The sequence below is a fragment of the Plasmodium berghei genome, assembly GCF_900002375.2.
Source record: "Plasmodium berghei ANKA genome assembly, chromosome: 11".
NCBI lineage: Eukaryota > Apicomplexa > Aconoidasida > Haemosporida > Plasmodiidae > Plasmodium > Plasmodium berghei.
The window spans coordinates 401,709-427,340 of record NC_036169.2 but is presented as its reverse complement, the minus strand read 5'-3'; the positions used below and the strand labels follow the sequence as shown (position 1 = coordinate 427,340).

The following is a 25,632-nucleotide window of genomic DNA, read 5'->3' as shown; positions in this document are numbered from 1 at the left end:
ACAATCAAATAAAGCTAAAACAAATTTAGTAGTAAAAGGAAAAAATGTTATACAATTTTGAATATATTTAGTTTTAAATCCGGAAAGCAATTTAACTTAGGGTATTTATAATATTTAAAGAGGAATTCATGTATTTTAATGTTTTTTTTCACAAATAAAATATAATTGTCGTTTACTTTTGTTTTCACAGTGATGATATAGTGAAAAATAAAATAAAATAAAATAAAATAAAATGATTTTGCTTACTTATAATGATAAAAATTGAACTTAAAAAATATATATTATTAATTTGCAATAAATTTATATATTTTTTCTTAAATATTATATTGTTTTTTTACTATAATTTAGTATAAATCAGAAATTAATATTAAAAATATGTAATTTTTTTTTGTTGCTTTTTTTCCAACTTTAAGAGATTTATGAAGAAAAATAAGGATAACTCACACATGTTTTCTCTAAAAACTGAAAGGTTAATTTTGACTCAGATATAATATTAAACTTTATATATTTATAAGTTTTTATATCGTTTTATGTACAGAGATTTGGTCTTTTGTTGGCACATGTATATACGTAAATATACTTGTAATCTATATATAAATTAAGAAAGCATTGTATAAACAATATATATATATACATTTATTTATCTGCACATTTTTCACCTTGAACGTACAGATGCAATGATCAAGAAAACAACCAAGTAAATGAAAATGAATTATCCGAAATAGGAAAGAACATTGATAAAATTTTTGACGAAGATGTAGAAAAAATAAAATTTGACGGTGATAAGACATCCCATTTTTTTGTAAAAAACACGAAATTAAATGACCCCCCAGAAGAATGTGCAAAATATGATAATATATCTGATACAATAGTTAATAAATACAAAAAAATAAAAATATTATTTGATCCTACAACATGTGGGCCTTATATCTGTTGTATTGTTATTTTATCTAAAGAAGAAAATGAACAAATTGAATTTATTTATCCAAATATAATAGATATAAAAAAAAATATTTTTTTTAAAGTTAATGATGAAAACAATTTAAAATCAATAACACCATTTAATGTTTGGTATAGATATGAAGGGTATTGGATGAATGATATAAAGATGTTAATTTTAGAAAGAATATATTTATTTAACGAAGTTAATTCGGATAATGCCCTTCTTTATTTTAACAATGATAAAACTAGTATTTTCAATAAGGAATACAACATTATGTATGGAGATAGTGGTAATAGATATTATATAATATCTTTAAATTATTTTGAAAATTGCAAATATAAGGAAATTATTATTATAAGTCAAATTCCATATTATGATTTTATATACACACGATTTATTCCAGTTGCGCAATCATTAATAATGAACACAGTTAAAGAAAAAATGGGCGAAAATAATGACAAAGTAAAAAAGTTTGATATGAATATTGATAAGAGGGGTGACGATGAAAAGGGTATTATAATAAATAATAGTGGAAAAAAAATAAATTATGAAAAATTAAAAAACTTTGTTGATTATTTTAATACAGGAAAAATATTGGAATATATAACTTATGAGGATTACTATGTGAGTCTGGAAAATAGTATTGAAAATGTGAATAATATGAAAATAAAAAATATTTTAATTTTTTTAAAAGCTATATTATTAGAAAGAAAAATAGCTTTGGTGAGTTCTAAAAAAGGGAATACATATGAAAAATTATTATTGTTTTTGTCATTCATACCTGATATTATAAATTTTGGATTTAACATAAAAAATTATGAAGGAAAGTTTGACGAGTGGATAAAATTTAAGTTACCATTAATTTTATTTCATGAACGATATATATTATTATTACATATAAATAACCTTCAATTATTTAATGAATACACATTTGGAAAAAATTATTTAATATCCACAAACACAGATAGCGATGTATATAAATATGTAAAAGATGTGGTAGATGTGTTATATGATATAGATAAAGATGAAATATTTATAAAAAATGGAGATTTAAATAATGCATTGACATTAACTAAATATGAAATTAATTATTTAAAAACAATTAGTTTATCTTTTAAATCTTTTTTTAATTTTTCTTCTATATTTTTTGAAAATATTAAACAATATAATAACAAAAGTATTTTTTCTTCAAATAAGGATGATTCTAACGCATGCTCTCAGAATAATGCTTTTCAATATAATACCAACAAAAAAAATGATCCACCTTTTTATGAAAATATGAAAAATTATTGTGTTAGTATTAATAATAATAATAAAGGGGGATTTATTAGGGATAGTAATCATGGTTATGCAACTAACAATCAGAATAATATCGATTCAAATTGTGTTAAAAATGTGAATACAAATGACGAAGTTAATATGTTGGATGAACAAAATGATTCAGAAGTATATGCATCACAATTCTATAATATAGAAAAAAATAATTATGAAGGTATAGGAGCGATATCAAACGTCAATATAGATAAAAATGTTAATAAAAATATCAATGCATATGAAAAAAATGAAATATATGAACATTATTGCAGTCCAATTGAATACATAGATGATGAAGATGATGGATATATAATAGATATCAAATCATTAAAAATACAACAACAAAATAGCTATAATTTGAATATTATTAAGAAGGAAATAAATATATCAAATAATAGCATAAATTATATAAAAGAAAATGAAGAAAATAACGAATTTAAAAAACAACATATTACAGAATTAAGAAATCATTTTCATAAATATTTTAACGAATTTTTTATGTTAAGCAAACAAAATTATGAAGAAGGTGTAAAAGAAGAAAGAGAAAATTATAACAATAATTACAATATACATTTTCTTGAAATGTGGAATGTAACTTCAAATTATAATTTTTTTATAGAAAAGGATTTAAAACTAAATCATTTTTTAAAAATTTCAAAAGAAAATAATATATTATTTGATAAGGAAGATATAGAAAATTATTATTTTATAGATGATAAATTAATTATTGAAAAAAAAAACAGAAAACTGGAAAATGAAACTGAAAATGAAAATATAGATAAAACAAAAAAAGAAATAAATAAAAATTTAATAGATGTTTTATTAATATCATTAAAAGGTTATGTATATGAAGGAACTTATTGTAAATTAAAAAAGTGCAAAGAAGGAATTGGAAAACTTATATATAATACACATTGTATAACATTTTATGGAGAATGGAAAGATGATCAAATAAATGGTTCAGGTCATTTACTGTATTCTAATAAATTCAAATATTTTGGCAAATTTAAAAATAACTTATTTAATGGTAATGGGTTATATGTTGATTACTTATTAAATCAATATGAGGGTGAATTTTTAAATGGTTTTTTTAATGGTAATGGGAAACTTATATTTAATAAAAATACATATATTGGTATATTTAAAGATAATGATTTAATTGGAAAGGGTAAAATTATTTATGAAAATGGAAATATTTATACAGGAGAAATAAAAAGTTTCTTACCACATGGATATGGATTTTTATCTTATAATGATACTACCGTATTTGAAGGTGTTTTTTGGGAAGGAAAAAAAAATGGAAATGGCTTTTTAACTATAAAAAATAATCCAAGTTCTGATGAAATGTTATGTATCGAAGGGAAATGGAATAATAATGAACCTGTATTAAAAAAAAATTTTCATATAATATTTCCTAACAAAGATAAATATATAGGTAAGATTTATATTTTACCTTTTGGTGTATATAAAAAGAACAATAAGAATTGTAACTATTTATATAGTAAAAATAAAATACCTAATAATATAAGTAAACAGTTACATGATGTGAGAAAATTTATTGAAACAAACATATCTAATACAGATAAAGTTAATAATGATGACAAAAATTTTATATTTACACAAGGTAAAAATATAACTATGGATAAGAAAATAGAAAATAAAATATTTTCAAACAGTGTTATAAATATCATAAAATCCGTTATTCGCAACTCTGATGATATTAACAGTTTAGAAATAAGACCCGATAGCAATTTGAATAATACAAAACTGAAAGCATATGCAAGAAACTCTTTACCAGGTGATATAACAAAGGCAATACAAAATTATTCTTCAAATAATAATAAATGTAAGCTGGAATATAGTGAAAATGATTCTACACAAAAAAATTTTAACGAAAAGGTTGAAATTTATATAAAGAAAAAAGAAGCAAAATTATTGAAAAAATGTTGGGAACTATTGAATAAAAATTGGATCACTAAAATTGAAAATAAGTTAAAAGAAAATTATCAAGTTGTTGAATATCTGAAAGAAAAACAAATATATATTATACCCCATAAAAAGGGATTAAGCATAATATGTAATAATAATAGTAGTAATAACCCCAGTAACGAGGGCGCTAAAAAAGAAAGCTACGATGGAATGTTCCTTTTAGGAATGAAGCATGGTTATGGAATATTTTTTTATGATAATATAAACCGATATGAAGGATATTGGTATAGGGGAATGAAACATGGATATGGAATTTTATATGAAGGAAATGATATATATTATGCTCATTTTAATTATGATAAATTAATTAAAAAAGAAAAAATATTGCATGAACAGTTATGCAATTATAATCCTAAAAAAGATAAACTCAATGAAAAACAAAATTATAATGATTTTTTAATTAGCCAATCCTTTTTTGATTATAAGGATGTTTTATTCCGAGTCTTGAGCAATTATCTTTAAAATAAGGTAGCAATTATTTGATGATAAAAATATGAAAATACACGTAAATATATAGATGTTGACAGTGTAGTACATATTTGAATTGCTACCACATGCTCAAAATAAATAATTTCAGATAAAGTTATAGATGAAATTTTTTTTTTATATATACACATTTTTTTGTTTTTATATTTTATTTTATTCTATTATATTCTTGTTTTTCGTTTAAATTTGAATGATCCTTAATAGAAAATTTTTCCATAAAAAATCAAATATAAACATTTAAAAAAAAAACAAATGTGAAAAATCAAATGACAAATACATACAAATATATATAATGTTGTATTTGCGTTACTAATTACATGCATATCACTAAAAATATTGTATATATAGACATCGCATTTAGTTTTGAACAAAATTGATGAAATAGATCCACAGTACTTAAATTCAATTAGGAAACGATATGTTTTTTTTGTTTCGCTCCCTTCTTCATTAATAATATGCAAAAATCAATAAAAAATAAACTTGTTTATATGATTCACGTATACAATATTTTTAATAGTAAAATGTAACAATAACAGTAATGATACTGCTGATAATACATTTTCAAATTAATTGGTAATGTACATTTAATATATATAACATATCTATATATATAATATGAGCAGGGGATAATTCAATGGTTATTTAGCAAACATATTTTTGCTTATAATACAAATTGTTTTTTTCACACACTTGTGTTCAATGCTTTTTTATATGGTAGAAGATCATCATTTTATAAAAATTCTTTTAATATTTCCATGAACTTGTCATTACGCATAAAATAGTATTGGTCTAAAGTTTTGTCAAAGTACTTGTAAATTTCCTTTGTTCGATAGCTTGGTATTTTTGAATTTATAAATTCCACAACATACGTATAACATAAATGATGATGCATAAAATTGATAAAGGAGAAAATAAATTTATATAATCTTTTCTTGCTTTGGTAAATTGAATTATTTTTTTTCCATTCTAATAATGACTGAAAAGCAACATAATTTAAAATATTTATATCTACGTCCTTTGTATGCATCTGGGCATTTAAGCATGGCGGATTCTTTAACAAATAAATATAAAGTAATAACCATGCATTAAAAACTATATATGGTACTAAGAAAAAGGTGCAAAAATAAAAATACCCAAATCCGTAAGCAATAAATCCATATAATACTGATACTAAAGAAAAAATAATTATATATAAATCAAAGTATATTGGCCCTTTTAAAACTTTAAAAAAATCTTCATTTAGTGATGTTAATAAGGATTTTCTTGACTTTTCAGAGGAATATGGTAATAAAATAAAAGATGATATTATACTACCAAATAAGTTGTTAAGGAATTGATTTTTAAAGATTAATCCCCTTTTGCATTCATAAACTAATGAATAGAGGCTTATAAACATCGTTCCCATGGGTAAGGCATATAGAATTATATGAAAAAGTGTAAACAAAATAATATTAAAAAGTTTATTACTTTCTAGTGATAATTTTGAAAAGGTTGCTCCATTTCCATATTTATTATAACAATACCATATGTGCATTAAAAAAATAGTAAACATAATAGTAATGTCTCTTAAAAAGTATAATATATACATAAATGTAGAAATATTTATATAATCGTTACAAAATGCTTTAAAGGAATTCATTAAATCTGTTATATAGCTTGTGTCTTCTTTTTTCAATATTTGATTTTTAATATTTTCGCTTAACCTTTTATTTCTTTGTTCTATTTTTAATGATTCTCTTAATCGAACCTCTTTACATATATTTTGTGCTGATTTCAAATCCCATACTAATCCCAAATAATAAAAAAGTTGTATTACATATTTTGTGGGGTTTATGCTAAGAATATAAAAATTTTCATTCATAGCATAACAATATGGAAATACGTGATGATAATTATGACATCCCTCTCCAAGAGCTACTATTGATGTAAAAATATTGTTAGAAGCTTTTATATCAGCATTATATGGTCTATGGCCAAATGAATGAGAAGCACTGTTAATTGACCAAGTAGCATGTAAGGTAATAATCCATCTAAGAGCGCCTAAAATTAAAAACCCATCCCAAAAATTGTTATACATATAGTAGGTATATATACCTGGTATTATGAAGCAAAAAAAAAAGTTGAAATATGGATCTAATTTATGTTGTAATATAAGAATTGGATTTTGTAATAAATCGTCGACATAAATTTCTTTTTCTTTTTCCTTTACAAATTTTGTTTTTTGATATAATAACCATCCAACATGACTATAAAAAAAACCATTTCTTATATTATGAGGATCATATTTTGTATCACTGTATTTGTGATGTAAACGATGATTCTTTGCCCATATTATTACACTACCTTGATTTGCAAAACTATTCAAAATTAGAAATAAAACTTGTACGAATGTACTAGCTTTAAATGCTCTATGTGACCACAATCGATGGGCACCGAATGTTATTCCAAATCCGTTAATGAGGTAAAATGTTATGCACTATAAAAAGGGAAAAAATGAATATATGAAGTCAATGATATGAATCAATGAAAAAAAAAAGGTAAAAAAAATCAACGGGAAAAAAAACATTTGACTAACCTGTATTAACAAGGATTTTCGGTGTTCATGGTGATATAATTTGATTATTCCAATTATGGAAAATATATGAAAAAACAATATAAATGAAAATAATGATGGTCTGAATTGCTTATAATAATCATAAATATATTTAACAAATGCCATGTATCCATAATACATATGAAAGACAATAGAAACGACTGCGAAGTTTTGTATTAAATTATTATTATAATTGTCATCAAATGTATATAATATCTTTGTAAAAAATAAACTTATAAAAATATAATATACAATATTAAGTCCATCTAATAATTTTTGTAATAATTTTATATTTGAATTGCTTTTGTAAACATTTTTAGCAGTATAAATCAAGCTTGTACATAACTGTAAGGTCAAAAATATTTTTACTATTATCAAATTGGGTATTAACTTCCAAAATAAAGAAAAATATATTACATTGAATGTTTTTGAAAATAAAACATAAATCCAAACTAAATTTATTTTACTTCCACTATTTCTTTTTTTGGAATTACTAACATTTTTTGCTTTCATATATTCTTCTTCTTTTTTTTCTTCTTGTTCAATTTGTTCTATAAGTTCCTTTTCTTTTAATATTCCTTTATTTTCCTCTAAGGATTTTTTATCATTCAAAATGGTCTTTGTTATTTTTTCTAAATGTTGTGATGCGTCCCCTATTAATGTGTGGTGGTCTACATTTTCATTATCTAACTCATATTTATTAACAATTGAAGTTTGATCGTTTGACAATTTGTTATTTGTGTTTTTAATTCTTATGCTAAATACTTCTAAAAAACTACACACCTGCACAATATTATATATGTGAAGTAAATTAACACCTACTCTGGTATTTATGTTTAAATATTTCAAGCTCATCACAGAAATTATTGAAACTAAAACGCCTTTTAAAAGTTTTATAAAATTAACAAAAGATTGAGAACATATTTTTCTCAAAAAATAGCAAGAAGCCAAACCAACAATATATGATATATATATTATTACTACATATTTAACATTCCAATCATTTTCGTCTAACACACTCCAAATAGCCATGATTGCGTCACCAAAATTCATTTGTAACGCCATTGAAAAAACTTTTTCACAAACTTTTAACGTATCTTAATTTTAATATGCTTATAAATTACAAAATACAATTTGTTTATTCACATGCGCACAACATATAATGTAAATAAATACATTGTTTTTTATCATTAAAATATTTCAACTTTTTTGTATATATATTGTATGAAAGTAACATAAATATATTTCTTATAATTTATGTTTTAAAATGCTTAATCTTCAATATGTTGTAAGTCTTATAAAAAAAATATATGTACTAAAAATAAGCTATAATACTTTTGTTATTTTTTTTATAACGATTTTACATATTTTGTCATACCATTTAAAAAAAAAGACTAATAAGTATTTATATATATTAAATGAGGCATTATTCAGCCATATGTGATAAATTTAAAATTATAAAAAATATATGATTTTGTTTTTTAAGGGCATTAATTTTTTGCTCACCCCTTATTTGCTATATTAACGTTAAAAAAATCGACGGAGCGTGTTTTTAAAATTTTGTCGCTACATCAAATATTGTTAATATGCTATATAATTATATATGTGTGCGATATGTATATTATTTTGGCGCGCATACGCATAATATAAATAGCATCGAATTTTTTGATTAAAAAGAAATCCAAAAAATATATAATAAATAAACAGTTTATTATTTATTTCTTAGAATATAAATATTTGTATGTACATTTTTAAATGCATTGATATTCAAAATATTGTGTAATTCTCATGAATATATTTTTTCGGTAAGAAAGGGAAATGACAAGATAAGCCGAAAATTATATAACATTAGAAGCTACAATAATTTGTTTGGTATTTTGTTTTTTTATTAATATAATTTCGATTTATTTTAGAAGTGTCTACTTTATGAATTTTTTTGTAAAAAAATTAAAAAAATACTCATCGATAGGTAATGAAGTAACGAGACATCATTCAAATAAAGTTAACGTATCGAAAAGTAGTGTCATACATATTTAGCATAATATGCATTGTAAACACCAAAAAATAACCACAAAAAAATAAATAAAAACAAATGAATAAATCTAAAAATATGAACTGTTACACAAATATGTGTTCAAAAGCATTTATAATCGATAAATTAATTCATATAATTAAGGAATGCATTCGTACACATCTTTCGATTTCTTTAATTCTTACAACTCATTTAATTCCTTTAATTCTTTTATTTCATTAATTAAGTGATCTATTAATTTTTGCCTTAATCCCATTATTCCTTGAAGTTCTTTTACATGATTAGAATGTTCTTTATACATTAAAATTAAGGTTTTATTTATTTTTTCTTTTCTATTTAAAATAAAATCATTTAATTCATAATGCTTATTTAAATCGACGTGTAAATTATATACAGAACTGGGTAAAGGCGTACTGTCTCCCAAAAAGTCACCACCTAATGATATATTCTTTTTTCCATTTTTTCCTATAATTAAAAAAATATAAGAAAAAATGCTGACAACGTGGGCGTAGCATATATTTTGTTTTGTTTTTTTTACAGCTTCAAAAATTTAAATATCAATATATATAATTGTTATAATTTATATGAATTATTGATTATTTTATGATAGTAAAGGAACACCATTTTTCTTGTTATATTTTACCTTTTTTTTTTAGTTTTGATTTTTTTCCATAGAATGTGGAACTTAGTAATACAAAAATTAAAATTACAAAAAAAACAGCTTTCATCTTTTACTAATAAGAAGAAAAAAAATATACATATAGATTGTGTAATACAGTTATAAATTTATTTTTTTTTATAGAGAATGCATTTTGTCATGTATTTCGTTTTTAAGCACATGATTATTTGTTTCTGTAATATTTAATTCATCGTTTTGTCTTTATAATAATAGAATAAGTATATGTTTATATTATACTTTGAAGTGTCCAAGATATATATATATAATTACAAGCTGATTTTAATAATTATTGTATATATAGTATACTAAATTGTACATAAAAAACACAAAAAAACAAAAAAATATACAATTTTTTAAAAAGAGGCAATCTTATTAAATATTACACAGAAGGATTTTCCCCTTATAAAATATGTGATATAAATTAATATATCTTATTTCCTGTATAATATACATACATTACTTATATTTTTAAGTAGAACATTTTTGTTTCTTTTTCTATCAATAAAAAGCGATACAAACAAATTTATTCAGCTCATTTAATAATAATCCTTGAAATTTTATGAATTTATATTAATTATAATTAAATGCAATATAATAATAATAAAGAAATTTATTATAGTAAGCGCATTATTACCGTTGTCAAACATGCATTAAAAAAAATAGTAATTATTATTTTATAAGCACACTTATATATATATGCGTAATAGTAACATATTAATATATTTATTTTTTTTATTAATTCATTGAACTTTTATATTTGTTTCTTTATGTTAAAATAATATATTTTTATTAATTTTTCTTAAGCTTAAGATCGTTTATCTTTAAAACTTTGGTAAATACAAATATAAATATAAAAAATTATAGAATAATATTATATATATTAAAAGTGAAAAACTTAAAAGCATGCATATAATATAATATATCGATATCCCCTTTTTATTTTTTGTGATAATATTAAATCAGAAATTCATATTTTTCTTCTTTCTTTTTAGAAGCCTTTTAATTATATAGTATTCTTAAGGAAACTAGTTGTAATTTTTAATTACAAGGATATTTACTGCTATATTTACGTGTATAAAAAAATATTTTGTTCGATACTTGCATAAGCCAAAATGAAAGTATATAAAGACATTTTTACAAATGATGAAGTATGCTCTGATTCATATATTCAAGAAGATCCATTTGGAAATGCGGAATTTCGTGAAATTGCTTTTGAAGTAAAATCAAATAAAAGAATAAAGGGAAATGATGACTATGGTATAGCTGATAATAGTGAAGATGCAGTAGATGGAATGGGAGCTGATGTTGAACACGTCATTGATATTGTTGACTCTTTTCAATTAACATCCACTAGTTTAAGCAAAAAAGAATATAGCGCTTATGTTAAAAACTTTATGCAAAGAATTCTTAAGCATTTAGAAGAGAAGAAACCAGATCGTGTAAATATTTTTAAAACAAAGGCACAACCCTTAATTAAACATATTTTAACAAATTTCGATGATTTTGAATTTTACATGGGAGAATCACTTGATATGGAAGCTGGTTTAATTTATTCATATTATAAAGGTGAAGAAATTACTCCTAGATTTGTTTATATATCAGATGGTTTATTTGAAGAAAAATACTAAAATGTATACATAATGGTGTATACGATGGACGTGTTATTACATAATTATTTATGGGTTCTTAAATTAAATGAAATATTTTTTATGCATATATATAAATGAATAAGTTTTGTATTTATTAATAACTATAAAATGTCTCTTAAAATGGTCCAATGAATATTTAATTTTCTACCGTTCATTGCTACATGACGCATAAACCATTAAAAAGCTTTTAAATACAAAGTATTCTTTTATTTTGTGTAAAATGTAAATAAACAAAATATGCATTTAAAAGAAGTAAAAAATTATCACTACCTTAGTACTTATTGTTTTTCTCCCTATAGTTAGTTGCATTCGTCACTTCATATTAAATTTATAGAAAGAAATGTTCAAGCAAAAAATATGATGCTTAATATTTATGCAATTTATTGTACCGAAATATATTCACAAGTTAATATATGCATGTTATTATTGTGACAAATATTTCAATTAAATATTTACGTTTATTTGACAACGATAAATTGTCTTCAAAAGTAAATATAATAATGAATTAATAATATTATAACAATAAGTATATATACAATAGCTGGTCTATTATGTTTTTTATTTAACTTTATTTTCCCTAAATGAATATTACCATATGAATTATTATTTTCAAATAATACAGCATATATTTTAATTTGAACATAAAAAATTATTTTTTTATATATAATTAAAGGTTTCTTCAATGTAGCCCTTTTATCACATTATAACATTTATATAAAAACTTGACCAAAACATTGTCGATTTCACAAAAAATATTTATACTTTATTACATATATATATTTACTATTGTATTAAGGGTAAAAAAATATTAATGATATATTACTCCCCATATAATATGCATATGGAGATATATATATTATAATAACAATATTTTTTCGTTTTTATATTTATTATGTGTTTTCTTTAAATGTTTCACAAAATTAAAAAGAGTAATAAATATAATATATAACAATTATTTCCTTTTCGAATATATATAATAACTATATGTACATATATTTTTTGTTTATATCCATTACATTATATACATAGATCATCAATTTTTTTTTACTCAAATATGCATAAAATTTATTCTTTTAAAAAACAATATTTTTAAATATATATGAAAAGCTCTGATATCTTGCGTTTGTCATCGTTAAATAAAATATTAAGAAAATTAAATTTTAATAATATCTTATTTGTCAGTTGTAAATTTTTACGCAATTTTTTCTTCATCGCCTTAATAGCTATATATTAATGCTGCAGTCTTCGGTAAAGAAGACGTCGAAAAAAAAAGAATAAATATAAAAAAAAAATATATATTTATTTTTCACAAAAAAAAAGAAAAAAAAGTCATGCAGCAGGCGGGGCCATTTCTTAATCTCATTTTATAAAAAAAATAATAATAAATATACAAAAGGCTCTTACTCAGCATATTTAATGCACGTGCTACTATATATGCAAAATATATATTTCCATATAAAATTTAATTATATTAGTATATATGCGCATTTATAAATAATTTATTCGCAACATGATATATATTTTTAATAATCAAGTAATTATAATATTTAATGCATAAAAAATAGCCAATAAAATGAAATAAAAAGTAGTGGAAAAAATATTTTATGCTAAAAAATATAAACAAAATAAATATTTAAAATATTATAGAATTATACTAAAACTCCGGGGAAGTATTTTATTGAAGCTAGTTAAGTATTATTTATTTGTATATTGGAATACGTATAACAAAATATATAGTTTTACATTTTTTTAAGCAATTGAACAAATATATTAATTAAAAAGTATGTTTTGAATATACTTACATATATATTATATAAGGGGATACAAAATTTTATATTTTATGCTTATTTAATATTTTTTTAATTATAAAAAAAACTATAAGATGTAAAAACACATTATTAGTAGATCATTTAATGAAATATATATTACACGATTAATCCTATTTATTTTTTTACATATTACATTCTCTCTATATTTTTTAATGAGCTCTTTAGCATCGAAAGTACTGATTATGTGTTCATATTATATTAATACAAAACTTATATATTATATAGGTGTCATATTATAAAATATATATGAATGTGTATAATAGAAAAAGACATGATAAATTTTAGAAAATGGCTATATAATTATTACATAGTTTCCAGATAAACCTTTTACTTTTAAAATATAATTACAATTTATGTTGGAATATCGTATTCATATAAACTTATATTTAAGTTTATATGTTGTATTATTTAATAATGGTTAAATATTGTATACAATTATTTATAATTTCATCGTGATATAAAACTATACATATGTATAAATGCGTATTAAATATAATATCAGTTTTTATTGATGTTTTAATTGATTTGCTAATATAAATGAAAAATTTTGCATTATATAAAAAACAAAATAAATTTGAAGCATAGAAGTAAAAATTCCAATCATTCCTTAAAAAAATATTTCCCAATATTTTGTTATATTTTAGTTGTGTGTTTTATGACACAACTCAAAAAATGTATTATTGATATTTACATCCATTTTATTACGATTTAATATCTATTCCGTTCGTTGTCCTCTTACGAAAATGTCTCCATTGGATAAAGAATATATTAGTTTATTATTTTCCACCATAATATTCTATAGAAAATTGTTCAAAATAAAGGAATTACGTCAATATAGTATATATTATATATTTGTGTATATTTTTTTCTGTCTTCATTTTTACTTTTATTGGAAATTCATGTTTTAGTGTCCTAACAAATTTCTTCTCTATAACATCAAATCTAAAAAAAAATATTTATTTCAAAACTATATAATTTATATAATCAAATTAAATTAAATTATTAATCTAAAATATTATACATTTTGATTGTATTATCTTCTGATCCTATAAATAAATATTTATTATTTTTATCCATTGGGCATTTATTTGCACTTGATGGTCCTAATTATAATTTCAATAAAAAAAAAAATAATTATATAGAAAAATCAAATATAAAAACATAGTTTGTTGATATATAACATAAGAAACCTGCGTCGATATTGATAAGGCATCTATTTGCTCGAACGTCCCAAATTTTAACGACGCCTCCAGAATCACAAGAATATATCCATTTTCCCTAAATATAAATGATCATATTATTAATGTTTTTGTTTTTTTAACACAAAAAATATTTTTAATTATTTTTATCATTATTATTATTACATCTGTACTGAAATTAGAGTAATTGCACGGAAAGTTATGCCCATAAAAAGTATTTATACATAGCCCACTTTTCATATCCCATGTTGATACCTATATTAAAAAAATGTTATATGTTCGGAATTTTTACCCTATTAAAATTATAAATATGTGATTTATGCGTAAATGGGGAAATTACTGTCTTATCAGCAGATGCACTAGTGAGGGTTTTGAAAAATGGATGAAAATTTACACAATTTATGCTATCAACGTGCCCTCTTAATATTTGCCTTTGTCTTAAGCTATTCATGTCAAATATTCTGATTGTCTGATCCATGGATGCAGATGCAAAAAAATTTCCTATAAAATGGATAATAATAAATATATATATAACTTGTTTCATATAAATATATTTATATGTGTAAATATATTCTTTTATACTTTACACAATTCGATTAAAAACTTGAAGACAAATTTTTATACGATTTCATTACAAAAGTTAAATTACATATATGCATTTATCTATATATAAATATGTAATTTTTATAAATTAAAAACCTTCATAATGAAATGATAGACTCCATATAGGGCCGGCTGAATTCATAAAAGTATGAATACACTTTTCTTTAAGCATATCCCATAATTTTATTTTAGAATCTCCACTACATGTACATAAGATATTCCCTTTTTTATTAAAACATATATCTCCTATCCATTTTTTATGAGCTTGTGATTCCATCACTAATTCATAATTTGACGCACTCCACGTTTTCCATTTACCGTCATCACCTCCTGTTGCTATTAATTGAACCTCTTTGTTGTAAGCAATACCTAATACTGCACTGTTATGAGCATTAAAGGATTTTTCAATGCTTAAAGAGGAAACACAAATATTATATTTATCATATTCATTTTCACTTAATTCACAAGGGGAATCTTCATTATTGGGCCATGAGGTATCTTCTCTTTTTGTAATTTTTTTTGATATTTTTTTATCTTCTTTTGAAATGATACTTTCAGTTAAATTATTACCTTTTTCGTCATTGGAAGAAATATTAACCAATGAGGGGGATCCGCTATTTCCTAATAAATTTTTAAGGCGTTCAATATACTTGTTTAAACCTTCGATTTTTGTATCTCTTTTTTCCTTTTCTAATGTAACTAGCATTTTTTCTTTAAGTGTAGACTTTGAAAAAAAAAAAAGGTGTTATGCATTATATTTATTTAAATAAATTTCAGTTGATATTTTTTGTTAACTCTAAAATATAAAAAAAGACGTGTCATATTCGAATACTTCGTATTTAGCCCTTATTTCCCCTATCGAATTTTGAATCTTTTGAATTTCTTTTTTTTGCTTTTGAATTTCTTCTATCAAATATACAAAAATAAAATTATAAAAGAAAATTTATTTATGATATATAAAAAAATGAACATATTAATATTGAATATCTAAATATATCGAACACCGTGATTTTAATAATACTATTCAAGGTTTCCTTCTCCTGTATAACTCTTTTATGATGCATTAAATAGTAGTCTCTTTCCTTTATTGTTTTTTGGACTTTTTTACTGTTATATAAAAAATGTTATAAAAGTTAATCATATGTTTAAATGATACAAAGAAATGTGTTTTAGTGTATACTATATTTGAAACTAATTACTTTGCTTCCTCTAGAGAATTTTGAATACCCTTTGTAAATTCTTGATGATTCCAAAAGTCATTTCTCAAAAGCTCATTTTGAGTAAGTATATCTTCACGTTTACCCTTTCTTAGTATATTAATATCATCACCATATTTTTTAAAATATTCCTTCTAATTAAAAATAATTCATTTTATTTTTTTACATTTGTAGTTATTAACAGAAACGTATATGTACAAGTAAAACAAAAAGACATTCTCAATAAAAAATATTTAAAGATAAAAGCATAATTATTTGTCTAACTTCAAATACTTCAAGTGATTCTATAAATTCATGTTCAATCATAAAGTTGTGTATGAATGAAAGAGCCATAAGAGAATGCTTATCATCAGTTGGAATATTGATTGATCCTTTTTCTCCTTTGAAATAAAAATAAATATTATACATAAAACATAACTAAGCATCTTCTATTTCAAGCAGTCAGATGTTTATATTATGCAAACAAATATTATGTTTTGATATTTATGATATTAATAATTCAATAATTAAAAAGAGAATGTATAAGTTTTAAAATAATTACTTTTGTCTGCGATTATTTCATTTTTATTAAAGCTTGATATGTTAATTACTTTGGCATTCTTTAATAACTTTTCAAAATATTCTGAATTATCACTGTCTGATTCTAGATTTGATTCTGTATTTGAGTTATCATGACATTTGTTTACATTTTGTTCAAATTGCTTATTCAAATGATCAATATCATTTTCTTTATTATCATTTTCCACTAGGAATGTTGCATTATATTCATTATTATCTAATTTGTCTATAGTTGATTTTTTACCTCCTTCGATATTTTCCTTTTTTGTGTTTATCATTTCTAAATTAATTTTTATTTTTCATAATAATTTATGCTTTTATAGAGTTATTATTTTAGAGAAACTTATGTTCCTCTTTTAAAATGGATGTCTTTATGAAAATACTTATAGAAAAAAAATGAAATTTTATATGCCTTTTAAACAATTAAACATGTACAATTGTACTTTTTCCGGGAAATACCTTATTAAATATTTTTTTTGCAAGGTTCTTAGGACGTTATGAAATTATATAATTAAATTATAGGTAAATTATTTTTGTTTATTTTATCCTTATCTGCAGTTTGATGATTTTTAAGATAAAAGCATTATGTTTTTATTATAGAGAATCAAATAAATAAATATTATTATATTATAGACAAAATATATAATTCGTAATATCTAAAAAAGGTGTAAAAATGTGTGCAAAATTGATAAATGAAAAATATAGTTATATCAATCTAAAAATAAAAACCTATAAATATAGAAGTATAAAACAAAATATATGAAATACTTTAAATAATTTAAAAATAATTATATATATATAAAACAAAAATGATTACTACTCAAGTTCTATGTTTTATCACATGACATCAAAAATTGAAATGAAAAATTGTTGAAACTACAAAAACACGCTCCTCCATTTTTTTTTTTCGCTTTTTTTATTCTTTTGTTAAGAAAAGGATTTAAATTATCAAGTGTTTTAAAATATACTGAACGGTGAACTGCATTGTTTTCACTTAGTGTTCTTTCCATATAATTTTCGTGTGTTTCTATTAAAGACAAAGAGTTATTTTTGAAAACATTTTCGTGGTCAACACATAAAATATGATTTTCACGAGATTTCACATTTATTTTTTTATTATTATCATCCTTAATATTTTTAAATTCATTAACCAAAACGTTATCATTTTCTATACACATGTCGCTATAATTTTTAATGATATCCTTATTTATATTTCTTGTTTTCGGACTTAAATTTCTTTTATTAATGTCACAATATATAATACTACTGTAATTGAGTGTCTTGATGCTATTTAAATAGGTGTTATTTGAAATAGTAAAATTGTTTTTTGATTCTATAAGTTTTATAACGGGGAGTTTGTTTACATGCTCATTTTTAGTTCCATTGTACATTGCATAATCAAAACCTTCGAATTTTGCATTTGGTTTACTTTTATTAGTAATTTCAGTGGTTGAATATGCATTGTTAATTTTTCTTTGAAAAAACATGTTTTTCAACGTTTTTTTTATAACAAAATTTTCATGATCAATAAGAGGATGTGACTCTACAATATTACACACATTTGGCAAATTATTTTGGTCCTTATTATCATTACTCCTTGTTTTTTGGTGTTTATTATTTTTATGATTTGATACATCAATGTTTTTTCTTAAAAAAATAATATTATGTATGCTCTTTGTGTTTGGATTAAGCAAATCATTATATTGTATTTCTACAGGTTTTAAAATGCCAGAAAATGTATTTTGCACTATACAATTTCTATAGCAATGAGAAGGCATAATTTGTTTGTTTTTTCGAGGAATTATAGATTCGTTTTTTTCTTTAAATGCATTATCTTTAACATTGTTTTTCTCCATTTCATTATAAAAATACCTTTTTAAAGCAGTAATTTAATTCATATATATTTATAATTCATGGACAATAATCCAAACATGCATATATTAATGTTTTTAGTTATAACAAAATAATTTAAAATAAAATAATACAAAAAAATATAATCAAATGATTCTAAACACAAACAACAAGTAATTACTTTATTAAAGAATTTACAGACTAGAATTTTACGATGAAAACTAACAATATAAAACAACTTATGGTTAAGAAGAAAATTATGAGTTTTAACATTTTTATTAAATATGATTAAATGTATATACATTTATCGCATGGGAATTGATGAATTATTTCCTTGTCTTATAATTTTATTTTTTGTATATAGTATATTCTAAAATACAAACTATTAAAAATATATAAATATAACTGATTTTAAAGATTAGATTGTATCAAAGATTATAAATTTAGTATGAAAGCATAATATTTTTTGTATGTGTAAAATTATGTTTTGGGAATTGCTTATATTTTTTAATACCAAAGTAATACATTTTATTTATAACATATCCTGGAAACTGTAAGATGTTAAAGTAATTGCTCATAACGTACTTATAAAAATTCCTATGAAAGAAATGAGATAAAAAGTATCCCCAATTATCATTCCTTATATCTAACTCCATGTCTGGGAAAAGGCTAATTTATGAATGAGAAACTTTTAAACACCGTTTACAAAATAAAGATTTTGAAAACAAACGAATGTATGGAATTTAAAAGGAAACATTATAATATTTTTTCATTATCATATATCTATAACAGCTTTATATCAAAATATATTAATTTTTTTGAAATAATTAGAATATAAAATCCCACATATTATATTTATAATAATCATAAAAATGACAATATTATTGTTTCATATAGTGAACAAATGTTATATAATAATAAAAAGGCTATATTTATAAAGGTAATCTTTTAATTAATTTTATATCGATAAAACAATGTATTATTTTTATACAGTAAATTATATATTTAAGTATTGTAAATTAATTGAATATTATATAAATTTGTTTCATTTAATAATAATATTTATTAATAATAATTTTGATAAAATGTGTTAATTTCTATTAATATTTTAAAATTTATTGTAATAATTTATTTATAATTTTATTAATTATTAAAGTTTTAATTTTATTTTTTAATTTAAAAACAATTAAAATTAATACACATAATAATTTTAAATATAATTATGATAAATTTAATTTATAAAAATATATTTTATTATATTAATTATAATTATATAATTAATTTATATTATAATATTAAATATATTGTATAATTTATTTATAAATAATAAGTATATAGTTATATATCCAATTAAAAAATACTTATTATATTAAATATATAAATAATAATATATATTGTTAAATTATTATAAAATTAAATATACATTATTATTTTATTAAATTAAATATACATTATTATTTTATTAAATTAAATACATTATTTATTAAAATATATATTAATTATAATTAAATGTCTATATTATTATATTAAATAATATTATTAATTACATATAATAAATATTATATTTGTTGAAATAATATATTTTAATAATTATTTAATAAAATTATTTTATTGTATATATTATTTATTTTAAATTAATTTAATAATATAATATTTTTTAATTATTTTATAGTAATAACACTAACTATTATATTTTTAAACAATTAATTTACTATAATTTATTATTTATTTTAATTAATTATGTATATGTATTTTTATTTATTAATTATAAATATATAATATTTAATTAATTATATATATAATGTTATTTATTTTAATTAATTTATAAATATATAATATTTAATTAATTATATATATAATGTTATTTATTTTAATTAATTATATATGTATTTTTATTTATTAATTATAAATATATAATATTTAATTAATTATATATATAATGTTATTTATTTTAATTAATTTATAAATATATAATATTTATTTTAATTAATTATGTATATATATTTTTATTTATTAATTATAAATATATAATATTTATTTTAATAAATTATATATATGTATTTTTATTTATTAATTACAAATATATAATATTTAATTTAATTATGTATATATATTTTTTTTATTTCAAATTAGTATATATAATATTTAATTAATTATATATACAATTTTAATTATTTCATAATAATAACATTAATTTATTTTTTAAATAATTAATTATATATTTAAATATAATTATTTAATTTAATAATTATATTTATTTTACAAACATTAATGTATTGCCTAGTATATAATTTTTGTTAATTAAACATTACTAAATTTTTTATGAATTTAATAAAATTGTTTTATATTATATATTTACGTTTCTCATTGGTTTTTATTTTAGTATACATATATAATTTTGTAACAAATTAATATAAAGTGATATTTTCATTTTTTTATAGAATAATATACAAAGTTTTCATTTTACACTTTTAGCATCTAAAGTTTATATTTTCTTATAATCAATATCATTTGCTTTTATTATGATTTTTCTCATATATTAGTAGATAAAACAACATAAGATTATTTTTTTGAAGTTATAACGGTATATATTTTCTCTTTACTTTACACTTTAAATTCAAATTCTAATATCATTCTTTGGAAATGAAACATCCTCTACATCTATAGATATGATATACATTTTAATGCCTCTACGAAACTTTCAATTTTAATGAATAATTTTTGATTATATACTATTGTATTTACTATTATATTACCATAATTGATTTGTGGCTATAAATTGTACTAAACAGTTTATCATCTTATCCTTATAAAATAAAAATGTCATTGGAGCATTAATGGATAAACAAATTATATTATATATAGATAAAAATCATTTTTATAATGTCACAATAAAACAATATGTTATTTTAAGCATATATAACTCCGAGGACCTTTATTAAGATAAATGGTCTATAATGATTTTTTTGAATGTTTTTTTTCTGGCGATCTTATATATGAAGTAGATTCGTATGTCATAACATTTTTTAATAATAAATATAAAAATTAAACCAATTCCTTTAGCACTATTCTTATGCATGAATGTCTGCCTTATAATGAAATTGTATCATTAACAAAGCACATTACCATAGATATCTTATATTTAACAGTAAATATATGATTTATTATTGAAAATAGAAACTCATTTAATATGGAGATCAAATCAAATACCATTTTTACACATTTATATAAATTTATCGATCTCTGAAAAAATCTATGCACATATTTTATTATAATAATTAAAACGATTATATAGATATTAGAGATGAATATATTTGTAAAATCAAATGATTAAAGGTATAAATCATGTGTTTTAAAAACTATGATTAATCCTAGCCACTAATACATTATTATAAAAGGAAAGTATTATATTCATTTGATATATTTTAATATTTCCAAGGTATATGCTAATTTTTTTTTTGATAGTTCATAAAAATTATGCATGCATAAAATTTAATAGGCATTTATATTATTAGCATCACATTTTATCAACCATGAAAATATCAATATCATACACAAATTTTTAGAGAAGCTGAATGAAATAAAGATTCCTTAAAACTATATTATTGTGTAACATTTCCAAGCTATAATAAAGCATATTACTTTTGTTTATATTTGAAATTTAAGAAAAAAAGAGCAAAAATCAGCAAATAATACTTTGTATTTTTTCTTTTTAATAATGAATAATAAATGTTATTATTTATAGACACATTTATGTGCTTTATTTTATGCAATATGATTCGTACTTTACATTAGGTGAATATCCACAATATAATATTTTTTGACTGAAGCATAAACAAATCTATGTGATAAATTGCATAATTAGACAATAAATATATACTTTTATTCATAATAAAAATCATTTCCGAAGTTAAAAAAATAGAAACATTTCCATTTCATTGAAATTTAACCAATTTATATTGTTTACTAGAATCATAATATATTATAAATATATAGAATAATAATATTAAGACATTTTGCATAATTTTAGATTGGCATATTTATTATTCAAATATTGTTTATTACGCTATTAATACTCTTAGGTTACCATTTAAAAAATAAATATATTTAAGGATAAATAAGGTAGTAATTCTCAAATAAGCGAATGTACATATATATATATTACAAAAGAATGTTAAATACATTTAAAGTTTGTCAATTCACGCATATTGCTTTGTCATTATTTGTGAGAGAATATAGGTATATGTTTTTTTCTTAAACCTTTTTAATTTATGATTTTATTTAGCACTAGTTGATCTTATTTACATTTGAAGAAAATATATTTATGTTTTAAACCTCAATAAAATATTATTGTTTATCTTTATAATGCATATATTATATATCTTTTTCATTTTATTTTATACAAAGACAATGATATTGAGAAAATATATTAAAAATCCCAAAATATGAACATTTGAAGAGAGATATTTGCATATCATATATTGTTCATTTCATAATAAGATTTATTTTAATTGTTATACACCTTAAAAACGCGATTCTCTATATTATGTAACATGCATGTATTTTTATGAATAAGACAAATGACAGCATTAAGCAAATATTAATTTTTAATAGTGTTCATTATATGCAATGATTATATAAGTATATATAAATAAAACCATTTAAACGATTATTTCAATTTGTGAACTTTTTATAGGTTGAATATAAATTTTTTGAAGCGAATGTAATTTTATTGAATACATATACATTGCTCTCTATATACTCTTAATATAGATGTTTACGTAATGAAATGCATTATTACATTTTTTTAATTTATAGAATTCTTCGAATTATATGAAAATTGTATTTGTTTAGGTAACAGTTATGTTTTGCACTCAATTTTCTCTACATATGCTGGATATACATACTTTAGAAAGCATTTTATTATTTTATAAAAATAACATCAAGAACAAATAATTGTTCTGAAATATGTATTGTATATAACATCTTCCTTATCATTTCACCTTTAATTGCGTTGAATCACAAATTCATTAATTATTAAAATTATTGTTATTTTGAATGAAATATGCATCTTAAAAAGTGAAAGTATATATACTTAATATCAAATTATATAATTATTGTTTGTTTATGATCGATTACTATGCAAATACCAATATTATTTATATTATAACTTCTATAATTCGTTATACAATTATGAGGAGGGTAACCTTGTTCAATAATTATACAATTAGCTTTTTAATAAGACCTTTAAATGAAATCTCTATAGACATAATACTGGTGCTGTTTGGTTTGCATATATTTTTTTAATTTGGTACAAATCTGATTATATCCATCTAACATACTCTTTACACTTTTTTTATTAAAAGTTAAAATTCAAAATAATTTTTTTAATTACAATTTTTATATTTATCAAAACATTTAAATTTACATTTTAATATACATTGATAGTTATTAAAAAGCAGTATTATTATCATTTATAATACAAAATGATATGCTTGATTATTAAATTGTAAAATTTAATATATATATGTAATATTACCATTAAATAATACAAATTTTATTAATTGTATCCAATAGATATATTTTCAAATATAACAAAATTCATATATATATGAATTTATTTTGTCAGGAGTGGGGTTCGAACCCACGCCCTTACGGACAGCGGCCTAAACGCTGCGCCTTAGACCACTCGGCCATCCTGACATAACCATTATTTATTCCATAATAAAATTATATTTTATAAACCTATATAAAATCATATAATACTTAACAATTTTTTATTCACATTTAAAAATTAGTGTTAAATACAATCATATGAAAAAAATATCCGATTTTATCGGTCACGAAAAAAATACTTTTTATCTTTGATGCATATATAGATAGCCTTTTTATATATAGAATTAAAAAATTTTTAATTCATATTTAATTTTTAATTTAAATATTTTTTGGAAATATTAATTCCTAATATTTATAGGTTATATAGTAAAATTAAGAAAACTAAATCTAAATGTTCACTATATTTTAAGAGGATAAATTTTTCTTTTGTAAAATTAATTTAACGAAAAAATATTTTCCCAGTCTAATGTATTATAGATTCTATGTAGGTACACAATGAAAAGAAAATTTCCTTAAACTTTTAAAACTTCAATTAAGTAAATTTGTATATAATAATAAATTTAAAAAAAATTGGCTTAAAGCTATATAATATTTCATGGAAATATAAATTTTATTGATTTGTAAAAAGGCAGATCATCGTATATTTACTTCAATAGTGAAATTTAAGCAAAGAATACCAAAATTTTGATATTATACATAATATGGATGTCAAGCAAAATTATGGAGAAATAATGAAATAGCATACATTAAGAAAGAGCATAAAATAATTAGTGTAAACAAATTTTAACAATAAAATCAAATATTATATTATATATTTTTTATACACATGTCTAATACATTATATGCATATTTCGATATATATTAAATTAGACATTTAAATATGTTTGTACATAATACATGTTATGTTATTGCATATTTTTGGCCATTTTAATTTTATATTCTTTCCTTTTTATTTTTAATATAATTTTTTTAATTAGCTTAACGATAAATATATATATAATATAAACCATACTTTATTGTATTATGGTTTATAGCCCATTGACGCATTGCTTGATGCTAATTATATAATCGTAA

At 20.6% G+C, this 25,632-nt stretch overlaps 6 protein-coding genes and 2 non-coding genes across 8 annotated transcripts, besides 1 other annotated feature; 2 read left to right on the top strand and 6 right to left on the bottom strand.

Annotated features, from left to right (window-relative positions):
• Positions 1–419: 419 nt before the first annotated feature.
• PBANKA_1110800 (MORN repeat protein, putative) lies at positions 420–4,708 on the top strand (the record flags this gene model as incomplete). The annotated part of the gene is made up of 2 exons (XM_034565639.1): positions 420–469; positions 673–4,708. The coding sequence occupies 2 exons, from the start codon at positions 420–422 to the stop codon at positions 4,706–4,708; spliced, it is 4,086 nt and encodes a 1,361-aa protein (XP_034422316.1).
• Positions 4,709–5,462: 754 nt separating this feature from the next.
• PBANKA_1110700 (stearoyl-CoA desaturase, putative) lies at positions 5,463–8,390 on the bottom strand (the record flags this gene model as incomplete). Its single annotated transcript, XM_034565638.1, has 2 exons — positions 5,463–7,208; positions 7,308–8,390. The coding sequence occupies 2 exons, from the start codon at positions 8,388–8,390 to the stop codon at positions 5,463–5,465; spliced, it is 2,829 nt and encodes a 942-aa protein (XP_034422315.1).
• Positions 8,391–9,538: 1,148 nt separating this feature from the next.
• Positions 9,539–10,085, bottom strand: PBANKA_1110600 (conserved Plasmodium protein, unknown function; the record flags this gene model as incomplete). Its single annotated transcript, XM_034565637.1, has 2 exons — positions 9,539–9,822; positions 10,001–10,085. The coding sequence occupies 2 exons, from the start codon at positions 10,083–10,085 to the stop codon at positions 9,539–9,541; spliced, it is 369 nt and encodes a 122-aa protein (XP_034422314.1).
• Positions 10,086–11,148: 1,063 nt separating this feature from the next.
• On the top strand, positions 11,149–11,664 carry PBANKA_1110500 (histamine-releasing factor; the record flags this gene model as incomplete). The annotated part of the gene is made up of 1 exon (XM_034565636.1): positions 11,149–11,664. One exon carries the CDS (start codon positions 11,149–11,151, stop codon positions 11,662–11,664), a length of 516 nt encoding a protein of 171 aa, XP_034422313.1.
• Positions 11,665–12,783: 1,119 nt separating this feature from the next.
• PBANKA_1110350 lies at positions 12,784–12,936 on the bottom strand. Its single transcript, XR_002688183.1, has one exon. It is a non-coding gene; the product is annotated as a small nucleolar RNA snoR04 (small nucleolar RNA).
• Positions 12,937–14,229: 1,293 nt separating this feature from the next.
• On the bottom strand, positions 14,230–17,369 carry PBANKA_1110300 (WD repeat-containing protein, putative; the record flags this gene model as incomplete). Its single annotated transcript, XM_034565635.1, has 12 exons — positions 14,230–14,310; positions 14,399–14,456; positions 14,536–14,617; positions 14,705–14,792; positions 14,879–14,968; positions 15,054–15,214; positions 15,413–16,040; positions 16,149–16,222; positions 16,338–16,423; positions 16,516–16,667; positions 16,798–16,913; positions 17,075–17,369. The coding sequence occupies 12 exons, from the start codon at positions 17,367–17,369 to the stop codon at positions 14,230–14,232; spliced, it is 1,911 nt and encodes a 636-aa protein (XP_034422312.1).
• A 549-nt stretch (positions 17,370–17,918) lies between these two features.
• PBANKA_1110200 (conserved Plasmodium protein, unknown function) lies at positions 17,919–18,947 on the bottom strand (the record flags this gene model as incomplete). Its single annotated transcript, XM_034565634.1, has 1 exon — positions 17,919–18,947. The coding sequence occupies one exon, from the start codon at positions 18,945–18,947 to the stop codon at positions 17,919–17,921; it is 1,029 nt and encodes a 342-aa protein (XP_034422311.1).
• A 1,180-nt stretch (positions 18,948–20,127) lies between these two features.
• Positions 20,128–21,163: a sequence feature.
• A 3,402-nt stretch (positions 21,164–24,565) lies between these two features.
• On the bottom strand, positions 24,566–24,645 carry PBANKA_1110121. Its single transcript has one exon. It is a non-coding gene; the product is annotated as a tRNA-Leu (tRNA).
• Positions 24,646–25,632: the final 987 nt, after the last annotated feature.